Genomic DNA, 17,461 nt, shown 5'->3' with positions numbered 1-17,461 from the left:
GTCGATTTTGGATGCATTTTGTCATTCTAACATTCTTCAAAGGGATCGTGATTAACTCAAAGTTGAACATTCCCTCAACAGATTATCATAACCGCTGTTTATACGCAATCTGTTCATCAAAAACACTGTAATCTTTACTCTGTATGGAATTTTACTGCTTAAACGGACAAACAAGAAGCTCAAAGACCCACAGACTGAATCTTTAAGTCGATTCCGAACGCCACACTGTCACAAACGCATGATATATGTAGCGCTGAATTGGTTTTGATGAATTTAAATTGTAAATATCGCCGAAGCATCGTAAAAAAGCAACGAAATAGCTGCAAACGCACGTGCCATGTGCGCCCTTTAACGAACTTCTGAAAAGATTCAGAGAAAATTCAAATTTTCAAGACCATTTGAAACGGGCTTGAAACATTTCAACATGAAACGATTCAATCCGTTTGTTATTGTTGTGTGCACCTTGCGCGGTATGACACACCTTTCTCTACACATCTTGAGCCCCCCACGGACGGCGAGTTTGACAGTTGTTTGTTTTGAAACGGCACCGCGTGGTGTGGTGTTTATTGCTCGGTCGGCTTAATTTTCTCATAAATTCCCTTAAAAAAACGTACAAAATCCCTTCCTAACACACGCCACACATCAAAATGACGACAACTCCGGTAAAGCGTAAGTTAAAATCGAACGGTGTTGAGTGTCCAGTGCAGAAGAAGAAACCGAAACCGACCAATGAAGCGACCGGAGAGAACCACGCGGTCAAGAAACCGAAGAAACCGAAGCAAAACGGAACGCCGGGCGGCGAGTCATCGACGGAAGCTGCCGGTGGCGCGAAGAAACCGGCCCGAAGAATGGTGGCGGGAGGAAAAAGTGCGGGGATGAAACCGAGGGGCCGGCTGGTGTCGCAGGTGTTTAGGAAACGGAACCGCATCGGGAAACCGAACGGCGGGTATGTGAATCCGAACAGCAAGGAGAAATTGAGTACCAAAGTGGCGGAAAACTTCCGCAAGGAGCTGACTACCGGAACGATGGCAATGACTGGTAAGTGCGGGGTAAAGAAAACCTCCCATACGAAGTGGCAAAATATTCATTCTATCCCCTGTTTTTCTATAGCCATTCGAAACTTTCTGCGGGAGGTGTACGAGAACCGGGAATTGCTTGGGTACTACCTGCGGTGTGGTGGAACGTTGGTGCCGCTGATGGAGGTTCTGTCCTCCTGCGAGAAGGAAAAGCTGACCGACATTGCCGACGTGCTACACCTGATTCAGCTGGTGATGCTCCAGTGCTTGGATTACGATGAAACGCACGCAAAATACGCCGTCAAGTGTGTCCGATCGATCATGACCAACTACCAACCGGTTGTGTGCAGTCTGCTACAGGATCAGGGCGAGCATGCGATGGCCAGCAAGGCTTCGGCATTGCGACTCCTGAGGGCGATCCTGCTCGTCGACGCAACGACACACTGGCGCGATGTGCTGCGGATGGTGGACACGTGCTGCGCGAAGATGACGATAGCCGAGTACCGGGAGTCGGTCGCCAAGCAGGAGGGCTACATCGGCAACTCGGTCCGGTCAGCCTTCATCGAGTTTAACCTGGCGTTTCTCATCGATACGCCGACGCAGCTGGTGCGCTTTTGGCTGGCCCGTCCGGCCCTCGTGCACCCGCTGGCTCTGAACCTCGTGTTTGACAGTGCGGAAAACGTGATTCTGGTGATGAGCACGCTGAAGAAGTACGTTCTCGACAACCCCGACATGGACAAGTACATGTACCGGACGGCCTTCACGACGGACATCCTCAAGGCGCTGGTCAAAGCGTACGAGTGGGTTGGTCCCGAGAAGCAGATCACTCTGGAAGGGGCCAAGCAACGTGTGCTGAGCGCGGTGGAAACGTTCGTGCTGCCGCTGCTTACCTCTCGGCGGTACTTTTTGGTGCCCAAGTCGATTGAGCTGGACCGGGCAAGCCCTCGGTACCGACAGCTGCTGCAGGACCTGAAGCACACTCAGCTAAACGAACACCAGCGCCGGCTCGTGCTCGGTATGCTCGAGGTGTGTCCCGAGGTGCTGCCAGCAACGCTCGACATGTACGGCGGCCTGCTAAAGCTAAACTCGGAAGAAGTCCGTACAATGCTGCAGAGCATGCTGACGCTGCACAAACCCGACGAGCTGATCGCGAAACTGGACGAAACCGTTTCGGCTAAAACGCTTGCAACGTTCGTCGTGCAGACCACACTGCCACGCTCGATGCTCGAGCACATCAATGCAGCCCTGGACACGCGCAAGGAGAACATCCCGCTCTACTTCGAGCTTCTCTCCATCATGGTGTCGCGCTGCGAGCAATACCTGCAGGCGATCGAGCGCCGCCCGCTGCTGGACCAGTTCGGCCGCAAAAGGGTGAAGGTGGAAGCGATCAACAAGATTGTCGCCATGTTCCCGAGCATCGATCGAATAATGGGCGCGATGGCCACGGTACGCGACGACCGCACGATGAAGCGCCAGGAGCACACGCTCGAGAAGGCGATGGACATCCTGCTGGTGTGCATCCGCTCCTTCCGGGCGTACATCGAGGCGTCCTCGTTCATTACCACCTTCCGGGATATTCTGCAGCCGGCGTACAAGAATCCCGTAGTCGAGCGGTACTTCCTCAACTACGAGTTCAAAGCGATCAAGGTGGTGATTGCGCTGGAACCACAGAGTGTATCGTTCAACTCCTCCCTTTTCCCCTCCGCACTGACGCTGCTGGTGAAGGCATATCTGCGGGGTGATGAAGCGACGCGCCTTGATGCCACCGAACAGCTGCTGACGCTGTTCCGCAACACGGCCCTGTTCGGTAATCGCGGCACGGAGATAGAATTCTGGTTCCAGGCAATGGCCGACGTGCCGCAGGAGCAGATGCCCGAGCTGGTAACCTATCTGGCGAAGGAAGCGGGCAATGCGGCCACTCAAATCGGCCACAAAGCGAAATCAGCGCAGGAAGTCGATCACAAACTGATTGACGATGCGTTCGTGGTAAGCGCAAAGAAGCAGCAGACCGAGCTGGAAGCGTTGTTCGCGCGAGTGGAGCAGGAAACGGACGAAACGGAGACGATGGCCGGTTCGGATGCGGCACTGCTTGATGCGCAGGTAGAGCTGCCGGTGGCGGACAATTTCTTTACGCACATGTTCGATCGTGCGACCAGTCGGCCGCAAAAGTTTCAAAAATACTTCGAAGCCGTCGTGTTGCGCTATCTCCACTATCTGCCCCATCCCGAGATTGTGGTTCGTGCGGTGAAAGACCTGAAAGACGGCTGCATAATGGGCACGATGGTCAAGTATGCGGAGAGCTGGGTGAAGGGGAGCGAGTGTATGCTGCCGCAAAAGAATGCTATTCCAATGCGCCAGCTCAATGAAGCGCTGGTGACGAAAAAGCAGTTTTCCTTCAACCCGGCCGACTGGAAACGCAACAAGCGACACGTGCGCGATGAGTTACTGAATCTGCTCCATCAAACCCTGTTCTATCTCTGCCGTTATATTGCATCGCGCACGCTTACCCCCGAACGCGTGCAACAAATCAGCATTCACTGTAAACTGTTGTTGAAACATCTCCTCGAGCCGAACCTGCTGTCCGGCCGGGACGTTGGCGAGCTGCTGGAGGGCATCTTTCTGCAGCGGCCGATCATCTTCGAGCACTTTACCATCATCCGGCACGAGGATGGTTCGCTGCGCCGGCACGTGTCCGAGCTCGTGTACGAGCTGATGCAGCTGCTGTGCGAACTTCCGCACTTTGCGAGCTACACCGAGCTGTACTCGAACAAGATCGTGGCGGAGCTGATGCAGGTGTCGACGGTGGAATCGGCGACGCAGCTCGACGATGAAATGGCCCACAAGCTGCAGACCATTTTCAAGCTTAGTGAGCGCCATTGCGGTACGCTGCTGCGCCACTATGCGCAACTGCCGGCGGATGTGTTCGTGGCCGTTGGCAATCAACGCACCTACCACTACCAGCAGCTGTGTCTTACGCTGCAGCAGCTGATCGTGCGAAACCGCTGCCGGCAGGACAATTTCCTTCCGGAGGAAACCGTCCGTGGGCTGGTGCGTGTGTACATGGAGTGTGGCCAGGCGGAAGGCACCGGTGAAGCGATCGAGCTGGAAGAGCTGGAGCAAGCACTGCACGGCTATTTCAGCTTGTTCCCGCACAGCATCGCATTCGTGCCGGCCGAGCTGATGGGTGTGTTCTTCGACAATGGGCGGCGTATCAACAAATCGCTTGTAAAGCTTGCAACGTTCCTGCTGGGCCGTGGTGCCCAGTTTCGTGAGCCCTTCCTGGAGCTGATCGGGCCAAACACATCGAAGAAAGAGCTCATGTACCCGTTGCTCAATGTTGCCTTCCGGCAAGGTATCCTTACTGATGCGATTGTTGAAGAGAAGGAGGGTAAAACGCTGCTCGGACAGATTTACGCCACGTTCAAGGGGCAGATCCTGAAGATGCTGGAAAAGCCGAACAAGGCAGCCGTTATTTATCGCGAAAACCCAATCGCAAGTCAGCAGCTCGTGCGGCTGTGCATGCCCCGCAACGAGTGTGTCGATTTCGCGCGTAAAAAGCTACGCATCGAGGCGGTCGAATCGTTCCAGCTGCGCGTGCTGATGGAGATCTACGAGGTGGCGCTGAAGGCGGCAGTTGAGGGAGGCAATGCCAACACGCTGCAAACCATCTACTGCAACGGGTTCGCTGTGCTGTTGCAGTGCTTTGAGGCACTGTTCCGTTCGGTTTCGTCCGCGCACTATCTGCTGCAGCAGGAGGCGCAGCTGCAGCGGCTGAACGAACTTGTGCTCGCTGCGTACCGCTGGACAACGCAGGCGACACGCTACCACGATGCGCTTGGGAAGGTTTCCTACGAGTCCGTCACGAAGGTTGGTCAGTGGACGACGTTTTGCAAGAATTGTCTCAAGTTTGGAATCGAAACGGTGCGGCTGGGCGAGAACGATCGTCGCTTTGACGAGCGGCTGCACGTGCTGCTGAAGCTGATGGCGCTGCTGGTGCAGCAGTTCTACGCCGATGGGCAGAAGGAGCAGACGGAGATCGAAAAGTACTACGACTGGGCACTGTCCCACTCGAACTTTCTGCGCGTGCTGCTAATGCAGCACCAGTACAAGCCGAAAACGTCGCTCGTGCAGCTGCTGTACGCGCTGGCGAGCAAAAATCCTGCCGTCGTAAGCGCGAAGCACGTGCCACTGCTGCTCGGTGCGTATGGGGCGACGCTGACGGATGCGAATCGCTACCTGCTGGCGCTGCTGCAGCAGTACGAACGATCGGGCGTCCAGATGCACGAGTTCCGTCCGTTCCTGTGGGGCGAAACGGCCATTAAACACTTTTCGCTCGAATCGCGCGCAACGGCGCAGGGAGAGGAAGGAGAAGGTGGTGCGGCGGCGAAGCCACAACACTCCTTCCGTACGAACATTAGCGAGGTGTTTTCGTTGCTGATGGAGGACAAAATTATCAACCTGATCGAGAACTTCCCCGTTTGGCGCAAGTTGGACGCGTGCTCTCAGCTCCCAGAGACCAACTTTGACGATTTGCTGGCACAATCAGACCCAGAAAAACGGGGCCTGCTGGTGGACTATCAACCGACGTCCCCGGTCGAGCGGTTTGTGGAGCGGACGCGCCGACCTCACGGCAAAAAGGCGTACCATCCGCACGGTGAGCTGATGGAACTGCACGCACCGAATACGGAACTGAACGCGGTCACGTACGACCCGGCCTTCCTGCTGCCGATGGTGAACTACATCTACTCGTCCGAACAAGCCGACATGCTGCGGAAGGGCGTTCGAGCCGGTATTTTAACCCTGCCCTTCCTGTGCCTTGCCAGCAACGACGAGCAGATGCGCCTGGCCGCTGGCAGTGTGCTGTTGCGCCTTCGCAGCCACCTGGAGCTAACGAAGCGACTGACCGACACCAAGACGTGGCTCCATCTGCTCGCCATCGTGCAGCGCCGGTTCATCGAGATGTACGCGACCGCGGCCAGCTACAACGAGGACGTCCACAAGCACGGGCACGTGCCGCGCGCACCCTTCCTGTCGATGCTGTTCATCGCCGAGACGGTCAAGCTGCTGCCGAACGTGCTGAGCAAGCTGCACGGCCCGATGGTACAGTACCTCATCCACCAGGACGTGTACAACTTCCGCATGGTGCCGAACTTCCTGCAGCTGTTCAACAGCAACGACGTCGAGCACGATGTGCAGCGCATGTTTATGGTGCGCACGCTGCAGCAGGGCTTGAAGACACATCGCGACTTTGCGGTGCTGCGCGCCTCCCCCATCCTGCACGTGATGATGGCTTTCCACGGGTCCGCGCTGTCCAATCGCGAGCTGAACATGGCCATCCTGGGACTGCTGAACGCCATCGCCAAGATACCGAAGTCGTGCCAATTCCTGGTGGATTCGCTCGGGTTCGTCGGGTGGCTGAGCGAGCGGATCGACGTGATCGAGAGCTTCGAGTTCGATACTATTGAAGCGTTTCTGGGGCTGCTGAGCGACTGCTGGTACTCGATGCAGGTGATGGCCTGCACGCACCGGGTCGTCCCTTCCCAGCAGCATCATTCGCCCCGCTCGACGGTGTTCTTCCAGCGCGGTATACTGATCCTAGTGCTGAAATTTGTGCCGCTACTGTCGCCCCGTAGCTCGAGCACCACGCTGACGCGGTTCTTGAATCTGCTGGAAAAGACGACTTCTACACGTCACGGCTACCATCATCTGATGACGCTCGTTAGCGTCGACGTGATGGAGCAGCTGATGCAGTACTTCGAGGAGCTGTTTGCGGAGCACATGTGGTGCGTGCGGTATGTGAGGCAGTGCGGGACGTTTGCGATCGACGATGACGTCACGATGGGCAGGACGCTGCAGGGTGCCGGAGTGGATCAGACCACCATACTGGTGCTGCTTGGGCTGAGGCGGTTTGTGGTGAGCTGGTGCCAGTTCCAGCAGGACGAGTCGGGCATTGCGGTAAGGCACGAGCTGGAAGAGGTGGACGTAGTGATGGAAGCAGTCAGCGAGGAAAATGGTGAAGAGGAAAAAGAGGAGGAGCAGGAGGATGGAGACAATGAAGAAGAGGAAACATAACCGAGCAGCGGGTTGATGTTGTAGTAAGTGTACAATTTATTTCCCTTATATTGATCTAAAAAATATATACAAATAAAAGAATGTTAAGATTTCAAGGAGGAAACTTTTCAACCGGTACAGGAGCAATTGATGTCCGAAAAAATCGATCAAAAAGCTTCTTCTTTATCGAAATGGACGAGCTTTCAGAAAAGCTCTCGAAGTACTTCTCTTCATCGATTTTGCCGAGCTTTGCAACAACAAGTCTCTTTAATTTTTCTCTTTGCCAAAGATCCCGAAACAGGTTTTTCTTCGGGAAGTAATTTATTATGCTACGAGAGATTGCACAATCCGTGAGCAGAGCTTTTGCTGTGTGCTCTCTTAGAGCTGTACTTCATCTCGTTCTTTCCAATGCTTCCACGATATACCACTCTCCCTCACACACACATACACTCTCGACGCAGCCTCTCTCTTTCTCTTGTGCTCTGAGAAATTCGAAAGAGTTAAACGATCAACGCAAGCGACGAACCCGCAACCTGCGCGATGCGTTATTGTTAGAGCATCCGTCGGCTACAGACGCAACGTTTGTGACTCGGTTCGCGGCGTGCTGCTGGTGACAAATGTGAGTTCCTTTACTGAAAGAAATCAATAGTGACAAAGCCACCAACTTCCCCAATACATGAGGAGACGCACTTTTTCAATATATTTAATCCCATCCCAACAAGTGTTTGTCGTACGTGACTCGCGCGCGCGCGTTGGTGAACAGTGTGTGCGTGTGTGTGTGTGGTTCTTCTTATTGTGCGCGCGTTATTCGCTGAAACTCACCCCGTTCGGCCTGTAGTTCTGTTTGTTTCGGGCCCGCCTGCCCTGACACGCGGAAGGTTGATATATTAATTTTCCCTTCGCTTTACGTTTTGCGTTCGTGACCATTTCTTCCTGCCGCGCCGCGGCGCAGGATGGCGACGATCGACGTGTTTGTGGTGTAGCGGTGTCACTGGGAAGGGGCGTCCAATGGGGAGAGCGTCCGTCGTCATGCCGTCCAGTCGGTAAACATGGCGTCGTCCTCGGTGACATTGTCGCTGCTGCTCCGCCATTGTCCAGCGCCGCTTGACTGTGAACGGCAGACGGTGCATTGTTGTGCGGTTGCGGTTACAACGACCCTTTAAATGGCGGCGAAGCCAGTATGGTTGCGGACAATTTTTGCTAACAAAAGCGCAATGTGCCTGTGCATTATCGTTCATTGAAAGAAGACCAAAAGAGAAGAAAGTAAAAAAGTGATTAAAGTGTGATACATCTTCATTCGAAAAAGCAATAAAAAAATCCAGAACAACACATCGGCAGACGATCCGAATCTCGGCAAACGAGGTGCAAAGCGACAACAATAAACGATTGATCAAAGCGAATGCCCTTTTTCGGTCGAATTGGGTGAACAAGTCCCGAACGAGATTTGATGCCGATCGAATCGAACCGGAGGAAAAAGAGAAGAAGGAGAAGGGGAGGTGAAAACAAAATCAAAACAAAATTAGACACACCATCTTACCACACCAAACACAGCAACGGCGTATCGGTTAGGGAGGGTTTTCGCTGTTAAGAGGGTGTGCGTTACCGATAGAGTGGGTTCGTCGCTTGCTTCAATGAAAGCTTCGTTGTGTCTATTGTGTGAGAACAAGTGTGTTAAAGTGTTAAGGTGACCCTCTGTACCTGCTGCTGCTGCTGCTACCAAATTAGCAGGCTCAGCTGTGTCATTTGATACTTCTTGAAGGTGTGTTCGTTCATCCCTTTTTTGCGTGTTTCAAGTGCCTGCGAGTGTGTGTTTAAAGGTGAAATCTTTCCCAAGAGAAAAGTATCCTTTCAAGTCCTTTAATCTGAAAGTGCATTTTTTAACTCGAGTGCATCACGGGCGAGGAAAGTGTGGGGTGAATTTGCAAGAGGGGCGTGCAGAAGAGTCACAGAAAAAGGTCGCACTCCACAGCTTCCAAACAGCAACTACCAAGGCGGTTCAGTTTCGGCTCCAACGACGACGCGGTAGAATTGGAAGAGGAAAGGTTCCGACGGCTCTATTTTGAACCGGTTCGTGTACCACTGTGTGTGTATGTGTGTGTGCTGTCGTCTATGCTTATGTAAGTGTGTATGTGTGTGGGTATGCGTGACGAGTAAACACACGCCGTAGCAGGAAGATCGTCGCTGTGCATCGAATTGCGGAATTACTTGCGCAGAATAGCAATTGCGCAAAAGCGCAAAACGTTCACCGGGCGAAAGGGAAAAACAAGGGAACCGAGCCGCCGCGGGCTTCGGTTTGTGAGTCGAGCAGGAGGAAAAGGAGATTGCAAAAAGTGCATCGTTTTTCTGGCCCCGGTGTTGTGTACGCGTGTGTGTGTGTTTGCCTGTGTTGTGAAGTAAAACAGCGGCGACGAGAACAAACTTCAAACCTGCGCAGCTTCGATTACGCAGGTTCCCAAGCCAGCCCCTCAAGACACTCACCTCGACAAAGCTGCTGGATAAGCCAGGTGAGTTGAAAGGCAATCGTTTTTTATATATTTCTCTTTCTCCTGTGTTTGTTTCCTCCGTCTGAATTGTTCCTATTCTGTGCTTTTCTTTCTTCTTCTCTCCTTCGCCTTCAACAAACATAGAATTTGACGTTTCGTTTTGTGCGTGCCGTTCGTTCTGTTCGCTTCCCGGGTCCCGGTACGTTTTATCACCAGCTCCTTTTCCAGTCCCATCTGGCAGCGGGTGGGTTCCCTTTGCTTACCTTTTACGCTTGTGTGCGTTTCATCGCGCGCGCTAGCAACAGGCGTGTTTGTATGCGCAGCGACGCGCTCGCTCCCCGTTGCCGTTGGATACGAAAGAGCTGAGCGACTCTGCAAAGCGACGAACCTTTAACGCAACTTTAAACCCCGAAAACGAAAACCCGCTCTCACAGCGTCAGATGGTATTGGCGCAAGATGGTGGTGCGGAGGGGGGAATGTTTTTACGTGTTGAATGGAGAGGCAGGGTGGGAAGGGTTTTTTGGTGCGTTTCGGAATTTTTCTCAATGTTTTTTTTTTTTTTTTTTGTGAGCCACATTCTTCCACAGCGTAAGTGTGCTCCACTCCGAACCGTCCCGTCGCGGCTGAAACGTCTCGTGCGGTTCTGTGTACGCCTCTGCGCGAACGCGTGCTTCATTGCCTCGTGTTGGCCTGAATTTGGCTTGTTGCTTTATTTGTAACTTTTTTTTTCTTTTTCGAGAAGGTCTCACCATGCAGTGAGACAGACGGGAGAAACTCAGTGGGAAGCGTCGTCTGCTGTTGGTTCGTAGGGATATCGCATTGCATGTGTTCACGGTTTGCTTGTCCCTTTTTTTATTCTGTTGAACTTACAACGATCATCCCCCCCTTTCGTCCCCGTAAGCCATATTTAAATCGCTCTTTTCCGCAATGATACTGCGTTGAAGCGGTTGAGGGTTGCATGAAATAAACGCTCTCCCAGGCACGGTTCTCGAGGCAGGATCGTCCGAAATTGGCCAACCGATTTTACAAAATTAGCTTTCGAACCGTTTTTCCTTCACCTTGCCACAAAAAAAGGATCGAAATAAGCACTGCTCTTCTGCTCAAATGCTGCATCCTGCCAGTATGTGTTTGTAGCGGGTTTTGGTTTTAAGCTACCGGTGGGCCCCTCACAAAATTGGGCCCATTTTCCATTCGCCTTAAGAATAAATTTCCGAGCGAGCCGAGTGTTCGAAGAAGCAGTGCATGCCAAGATAATTTCGATCAATTTTTGCCTTTTTTTTGTATCTACCGCTCCTTCGAGCGGGGATTGTTTCTTGGGCTTAGAGGAGTGTGCTGTGTGCTGATAATGCCGAAGAGATTATACAGCAACGATCATGCTGATGATGATGATGATGATGATGATGGTGCACTTCTTCGAGCAGCTTCGCCGGCGTTTGGAATGCTTGGCCGGCGGGCAATCCACGGCACACACGGAACCAGTTTTCCACCATCGGCCGGTGCATCACGGCGGCGTTCTTTGCATCTTTGCATCGACGGGGGCGTATTGAATTTGACTGTTGCAATGGAGAAACCTTTTTGTTGCATTTCAAACTGAATATACTTTCTTTTATTGCTTCGGAAGTAATGTACACACCATTGTTTGTGTGTGTGTGTGTGTCTGGAATGGCCATCATGAATCGTTCACCATACGAAAAGATCACCATTTCACTCCAGATCAACCTGCGGACCTCCAGCGCCATAATGTGCCGCCAGCTTGAATTGTCTTTTGTTTTTGGCCTTCTTTTCTCCTGTGTGAACGTGTGTGTGTGTGTGTGTGTGTGTTTGTGTGACCCACAGCTTCCGATCGAAGGCGCACAAATTGGCCCCAGCACTCGAGGGGGAAAATCGAGGTGAACCGAAAATCGCGCTTGCAGGCCAAACAGTTTAACCATTTCTTGGCGTTAGCGTCAGTGGGCCAAACCACTGTTTTCCTCCCAACCAACACTTTGTGTGTGTGTGTTGGGGTGTAGAGGAGAGTCTCTAATTGAGACACCACAATTGGAGCTGCACGGGCGATGCCTGCCGAACCCCAAGCTGATCGATAAACCATCGTCGGTGGCAGAGCGTGGTGCTGCCTCCCCGGATCCGCTGCTGGAGGCTTTATTGTTTCGCCATTGTTCGCCAAAGGCACTTGGTAAAGAGCCTTCCTTTTTGAAGCCGAAAGTGTACTGATCGTCACAATTTGTGCTTTCTTTGCGCGTTATTATGCGGCCAGCGTGGAAAGTGGTTTACTGCCACTGTTAAGGGTAAATAACTGTTCCGTTTTGAAGGAGAAGAGAAGTGTTTCAAGCAGTGTTGTGCCAGTTTTTTTTCACTTCTTTCTTTCGTTCGACGTCAATGAAAGTCCTAAGAAGAGTGAGCTCTTCAATGGGTGAAGAATTTCGTCTTTTGTTTCGATCAATTAAAACCCATTATTATACTTGAACACACACACACAATTTTGCCCCTAAATTGCTGTAGCTTAAGTGAGAATTTGAAAGCAAACTGTTGCTGAAACCGAAAAACGCTATCTGGCGGAATACAATTGTGCTCCACGCTGAGTGGCCAATAAAAAAACGGTTTACAATCAATACACCCTCGTCAAGGTGTGGCTTATTTGTCGTGCACACGACACGACATTATGCTCCACTGCAGCAGCAACAACAACAAAAAAAGGTTGCTCTACTCCCACGAAGCAATTGAAAATTCATCGAGGGAAAAATAGAGTCGTGATCCGTCCACTAGTCCCCCTCGGCGGCAGTGGAATACAGATAAAGCGGTAAGGAAGGCGAAGCAGCAGCAGCAGCAGCAGGTGCCATTTTATTGCTGCCAAAGCGCTGCCCCAAAACACCTTTGGCGCCTACCACGAGCCACTCCAGGGCGACATTTTGCCTTTTGGTTGGTTTGATTTTTTCGCTTAGAAACGAGTTGTACTTTGTATTTCTTGTACGCCAAAGTAAACTACTTAGTGTAATGCGTTCGGTTTCTAATGTGTACTTGAAAGCTTGCGCTTTTGAGAAGGAGCAGCCAAATGACCCTAAAACTCCACACCTCATCTCCACACAGGACCGCACCCGAGCGCAGGGTTCGGTGTGGAGGAACGCTAAACTGGGCAGCTAATTATTTACGCGCTCCAGATTTAATGGCGCACGAACCTTCCCTTTTCCTCCTCCCCGCAATTGAACATTTTGCAAGCTCACGCGCAAAAATGGCAAAGCACCGTTTTCTCTCTCTCTCTCTCTCTCTAAACGGTTCGTAAGTTAAACGGTTCGCTTCACCAAGCCCTGGGTACAAGAACTTCCGATCGGTTTTTGCCCTTCTGCCGCCTCCCCAAGGGGTGGCAAAAGTGAAACACACATCCACAAGCAGCGTCCGGAGACACAAGTGATGATGGGCTAAACCTGGCTGGGTTGTTTCGTGATGAGCTTCGGCCTGATGACAATAATGGCCAGACGGCGGTAATGATGACGGCACTTTCTGAGTCGCTGACCGGCGCTGAGCCAAGCGAAGATGTCGTCGGTACCACGGACGGCCGCGGATCGGAGTAATCGATCAGCTCATTAAAACAAGCAGCGCGATGGTGTACCGGGCGGGAAAGAAAGAGCTGGCCTGTTGTGATCTTGGACGAGTGTAATTACCTCCACGAGACGACGCAAGCGATGACTACTTTCACGTGTGATAGTGGCGTACGGTGGCGTGTTTTTGTTTTGTTTTTGCGCGCACTTCTGTTGCTGAGATTGAATCCCACGTGGATGCGTTTTACGACACGCGCGATTTATGTCGATGGCATTATGCAAAACACCGGCTGCAGGATATCCTTTTGCGATTGCTTCCGTACCGGTTTTGCTGCCCCTATTTGCGACATTTGCCCTGATGATAGAGCTTAACATGTGCTGATGATACCGTTTAGTGACGTTGTCAGCAGGTAATTAACTATTAGACATTGATATTTACAACGCGCTCCCTATTAAGTGTGGTTGTTCCATCAGATAAGACAGCTGGCGAGAGTTGATTAACGCTTTCTCTTGCTTTGTAGACAAAGTATAAATCGATGTATACACCAATAGATGATGTACAATCAATTTTACTTACACTTTGAATGGTTTCTCTACTGTCAATATTGTCAAAATGTATAATTGAGATTCTGATTAGCTGATTTATCATTAAAAAGATCATTATCACTCTTCAGAGTTTTTTGTATTAGTACATTTATACATCATTTGTCTGTTTTTTACTTTAGGGAAAATTAACCTTCGTTTTACTTACTATTCCTTTTTTTACAATAAGTAAGCATTTTTTGATATTTTGATATAAAGACAGTCGTTTGCCTTTATCTTTTTGCTTCAAAATGATGCTGTTTCATTTTTTTATTTTGCTTTTCCACATAGCCTTTCAAAAGTTGTCATTAAATATGTACATTTAAACTAATTAGGCCTGTACCCGAATATTGACTCATAAAACTCTAGTTAACTATTGTTTGTTTATCTTTCTCCGCCGCTCATTTACACGACTTACATGCCTGCATTTTACAACCTACAAGATCGCTACCATCTGCCGCTTTGCAAAACCCATTTTCACATAATAAATTATTCATCCCACCCCTGATTGCAGCCATATAAATGTGGCTTGTTGGAGTGACATTCAAGCGAGCCATAAAAAAAACACAGAAGTACAGTACAGTGTGTATGAATGTACACAATCCGAAGCTTATGAAATGCAAAACGCCATAACATCTTCGAACTCTATACCAAAACCGACTGCTGCGCAAGTACTCATGAAAACGCACCCAAGGACGGATTGAGGTTTACGGTGTGAATTTCAATTTGGATGCAAAACGACGCTTGCTGCAGGGCGGTCGGTTTGTGAAATGGAACCTACTGCGTTTGCTCTTTTCATGCTCTTGGTACAAAATATGGAGGTCACCCAACATTGTGGTAATTATGGAATGGAATCAAAAAATGAGGCTCTTTCGAACCACTTTGAGACGAATTTCGATGCAAGCGGTCACAAATTGTCCATTTCAAAAGATGAGCCCACCCTATGTGACCATTACAGGGGGGACACAGACACACTCAAGCGTCCGCGATGGCATAAGCAGTTTATTTCCGATTTTTCATGGTCCTCGGGCACGATTGGGCGATCGATTCGATCGGATTAATGGACAGCATGATGACGCTAATGCGTCGGTCAATCTTTTTCTCTCACCCAATCCACCCCGTTCCCCTTGGTGGGTGGTTTATGGCTGTTTTGGTTCGATAAGCCCTCTTCGGGCGACCTCACATCTTGTTCAGTTTTTGTTTTCCATACGTTTCCCATTCCCCAAACTCCACCGCTCGAGAAAAAGGCCAAAACCATAAATGGACGGCGCTGTTGTGGTTGACCCGAACCGAACGAAATGGTGTGAAGCGCGCCGTATAAACTAATCATCTTTCCTTCGCTTCTAGTTTGCGCTGGTGCGCTGTGCGCGGTTTATATGGTCTTAGAAAGGGCAGGACAGAAAGGCAATCGCACCCGAGCGCCGTTAAAATTCGTGTGCCGGGCAATAAAATCTCAATCCAAGCGTTCCCGCGTCCGCCGTTCATCGCCATCGCCGATGGCCTGTACGCGGTTGATTACTTTCAGAGAAAGAACGCTCCCCATCGCCTGGGAAGCCATTCTCTTCCTATACCACCGTGAAGTGGACATGCAATTCAAATTCGCATTTTCGATTCGACTGTGTTCCGATCGAGGAGCGCGATGCGATGGGACAAACGTTTCCCTTTTCGTTCCACGTGCTGGTTGCTACACTGGAACCTTCTATTCGTTTGCCTAGATTGGTGAGAAATATTGTCCATTTCCCGGCACTTTTGTTTCTCTTTGTATGTGTGTGTGTGCAATAAACCGGCAACGTCATTCCCCGGTGCAAAACGCTGCAAAAGAAGAAATGCAATCAGCTTTTATTGAACTCGGACGTGGAAAATTATTGGACGACCGCGTGGTGGTTGGAATTGGGTGAAACAAATGGGAAAAATCGCACGCGATTGTTCGCGTTTGGTCATTGGTTTTGGGGTGGGAAAGTGCGCTACAATGCGAAGGAATGTGGACGCAGCTGTCCATAGTCGAAGCGTATTATTGCTTTTGCTGCTAATGAGGTTGATAAAAGACAACAGCACAGGAAATCAGCAATATTTTAAATTACTTTTTCATACCCAAAATTTAAGGTGTGCTATTTCTCATTTCAATTCGAATGTTGTTGATCGCTCAGTCTCCTTTGAAAATGGCTGAGACGAGTCTGCTGTGTATTGTGTACAATCCTTTTGTAATTTAAAAACCCCATTTAAAACTGGTTCCATTCTGGAAAGTAAAGGGCATATGCTTTTGCTTTCTTTCCTCCCGTAACTCATTCCTTTTTGTTTCCTTCGAGAGGATTTGCATATTTTTGCACACCACCTCTGGTTGTTGAGCCTGCATACCGATAGTAAAGTGGAGCAAAACAACTTCTCAGCCTAACTGTGTGCCTAATATTTCATCTCCCGCTTCTTAAATTTAGGTCAAAAGCCTCCGAGCACGTGCAGCAGCATGTTCAGTGTTTCTTTCTCTATTATGTGTAAATTTTCGTACACCAAAAGAGCGGCGAGCAGAGGCTTTGTGGTGCAAAAAAAAAAAACAGCCAAAGCTGTTTGCTTGTCGTTTACGGATGGTCCTCACGAATGGTGAGCTTATACATTGTTGAAAAGCGTTGCGTCGAAAAGTGGCTCAAGTGGCAATAAGCGCATAAGAGAAGCGCACCGAAACGATGCTCCTAATGCACAAAAGCTTGCCCTTGTTGCGTTGAAGCGGTCAAGTGAGCTTGTCCGAGCAGGCTTGAGAAGGGCTTGCACCTTCACACGGTGTCAATTATCCGGTTAGTTGGATTGTCACTTCACAAAACAGCTTACTTATAAGCGCGTTGGGGACACACACAGCACGAGCATGAGATGACGGTTGGCGTTAGAGTTTGATTTGCTTCTGCAAATTACAAAAACCAACAATAGAGTACATTGTTGTACAATCAGAAAGTTAATTCATTCCGAACATTAAGAACATGATCATGTTTTATCGCTTCCTGCTGGTATGAGGTTCCTTAGTCGTGTGCCAAACGTACAGGATTACACGTGACAACTCGGGAGTTCAATTCCAACCTTGACCGAACTTTAGCAAACCAACAAGAGCTTTTTAAGTGTGTTATCATTCATTCTTGATGATGGCTCATTACTTCTTCGTATACTCGTTAATCCCATGCAAGACTTCCGATAGTACACCACAAAACATAATGACAGACAATATTGTAATAATTAGTTTTAAATATTTCCGTCCAAATGCCTCCGGGATCATCGCGTTTCATCTTTCCTGCTGCAGCCTGCTAATCATTTTCTATTCTTAATTCATCCGCCATCTTTTAATAGGATGTTCCTAGTTAATCGTTTTGTTTCCTGCTACTCGTAACTATAATATATCGTTCCCCGGCCGGAACAAGACACCAGACACACGCAACAAGCAAGGTCGCCTGCGTAGAGCCCGCGCGTTAACAACAAACGCTCGCTGTTGCGTAAGCGAGGCAGCGCATCTTTTACCCCGAACACGCCAGCCGTCCCGGGGTATGATTTCGCCGATCAATTTCACCGGTAGCTAGCTAACTGTCATCCCGCGTGTGTGTGCACCCCACACAAACCCCGTAAGCCCCATGTCCCCTCGTTCTTTGCAGCGACGCTGGCTGCTGTTCCTACACAACACGGGCGCGTTGACTCTCTCTCTCTCTCCACGCAATAAAGTGATTAACTCCAGCGCAGTCTCGTCTCCCCCGGAACCCCACCCAGAGGCCCCTCTCCCTGCCCAAAACATGTTGTACCCTTTTGCACAAGTAAACAACTTATC

General features: G+C 50.3%; 2 protein-coding genes across 2 annotated transcripts in view; both read left to right on the top strand.

Annotated features, from left to right (window-relative positions):
- The first annotated feature begins 412 nt into the window (after positions 1–412).
- On the top strand, positions 413–7,183 carry LOC133392705 (uncharacterized). Its single transcript, XM_061653375.1, has 2 exons — positions 413–1,038; positions 1,111–7,183. The coding sequence occupies exons 1-2, from the start codon at positions 648–650 to the stop codon at positions 7,086–7,088; spliced, it is 6,369 nt and encodes a 2,122-aa protein (XP_061509359.1). The 5' UTR covers positions 413–647; the 3' UTR covers positions 7,089–7,183.
- A 416-nt stretch (positions 7,184–7,599) lies between these two features.
- Positions 7,600–17,461, top strand: part of LOC133392706 (uncharacterized) — a 46,620-nt gene continuing 36,758 nt past the window's right edge. Inside the window, exon 1 of the mRNA XM_061653376.1 lies at positions 7,600–9,571. The gene's annotated coding sequence lies outside the window, so the exon portion shown is untranslated. The remainder of the gene's footprint in view (positions 9,572–17,461) is intronic.

Source organism: Anopheles gambiae, chromosome 3 (genome assembly GCF_943734735.2).
Source record: "Anopheles gambiae chromosome 3, idAnoGambNW_F1_1, whole genome shotgun sequence".
Classification (NCBI taxonomy): Eukaryota; Metazoa; Arthropoda; class Insecta; order Diptera; family Culicidae; genus Anopheles; species Anopheles gambiae.
Note: the sequence above shows the minus strand (reverse complement) of the source record. Positions and strands in the feature narration are given on the sequence as shown.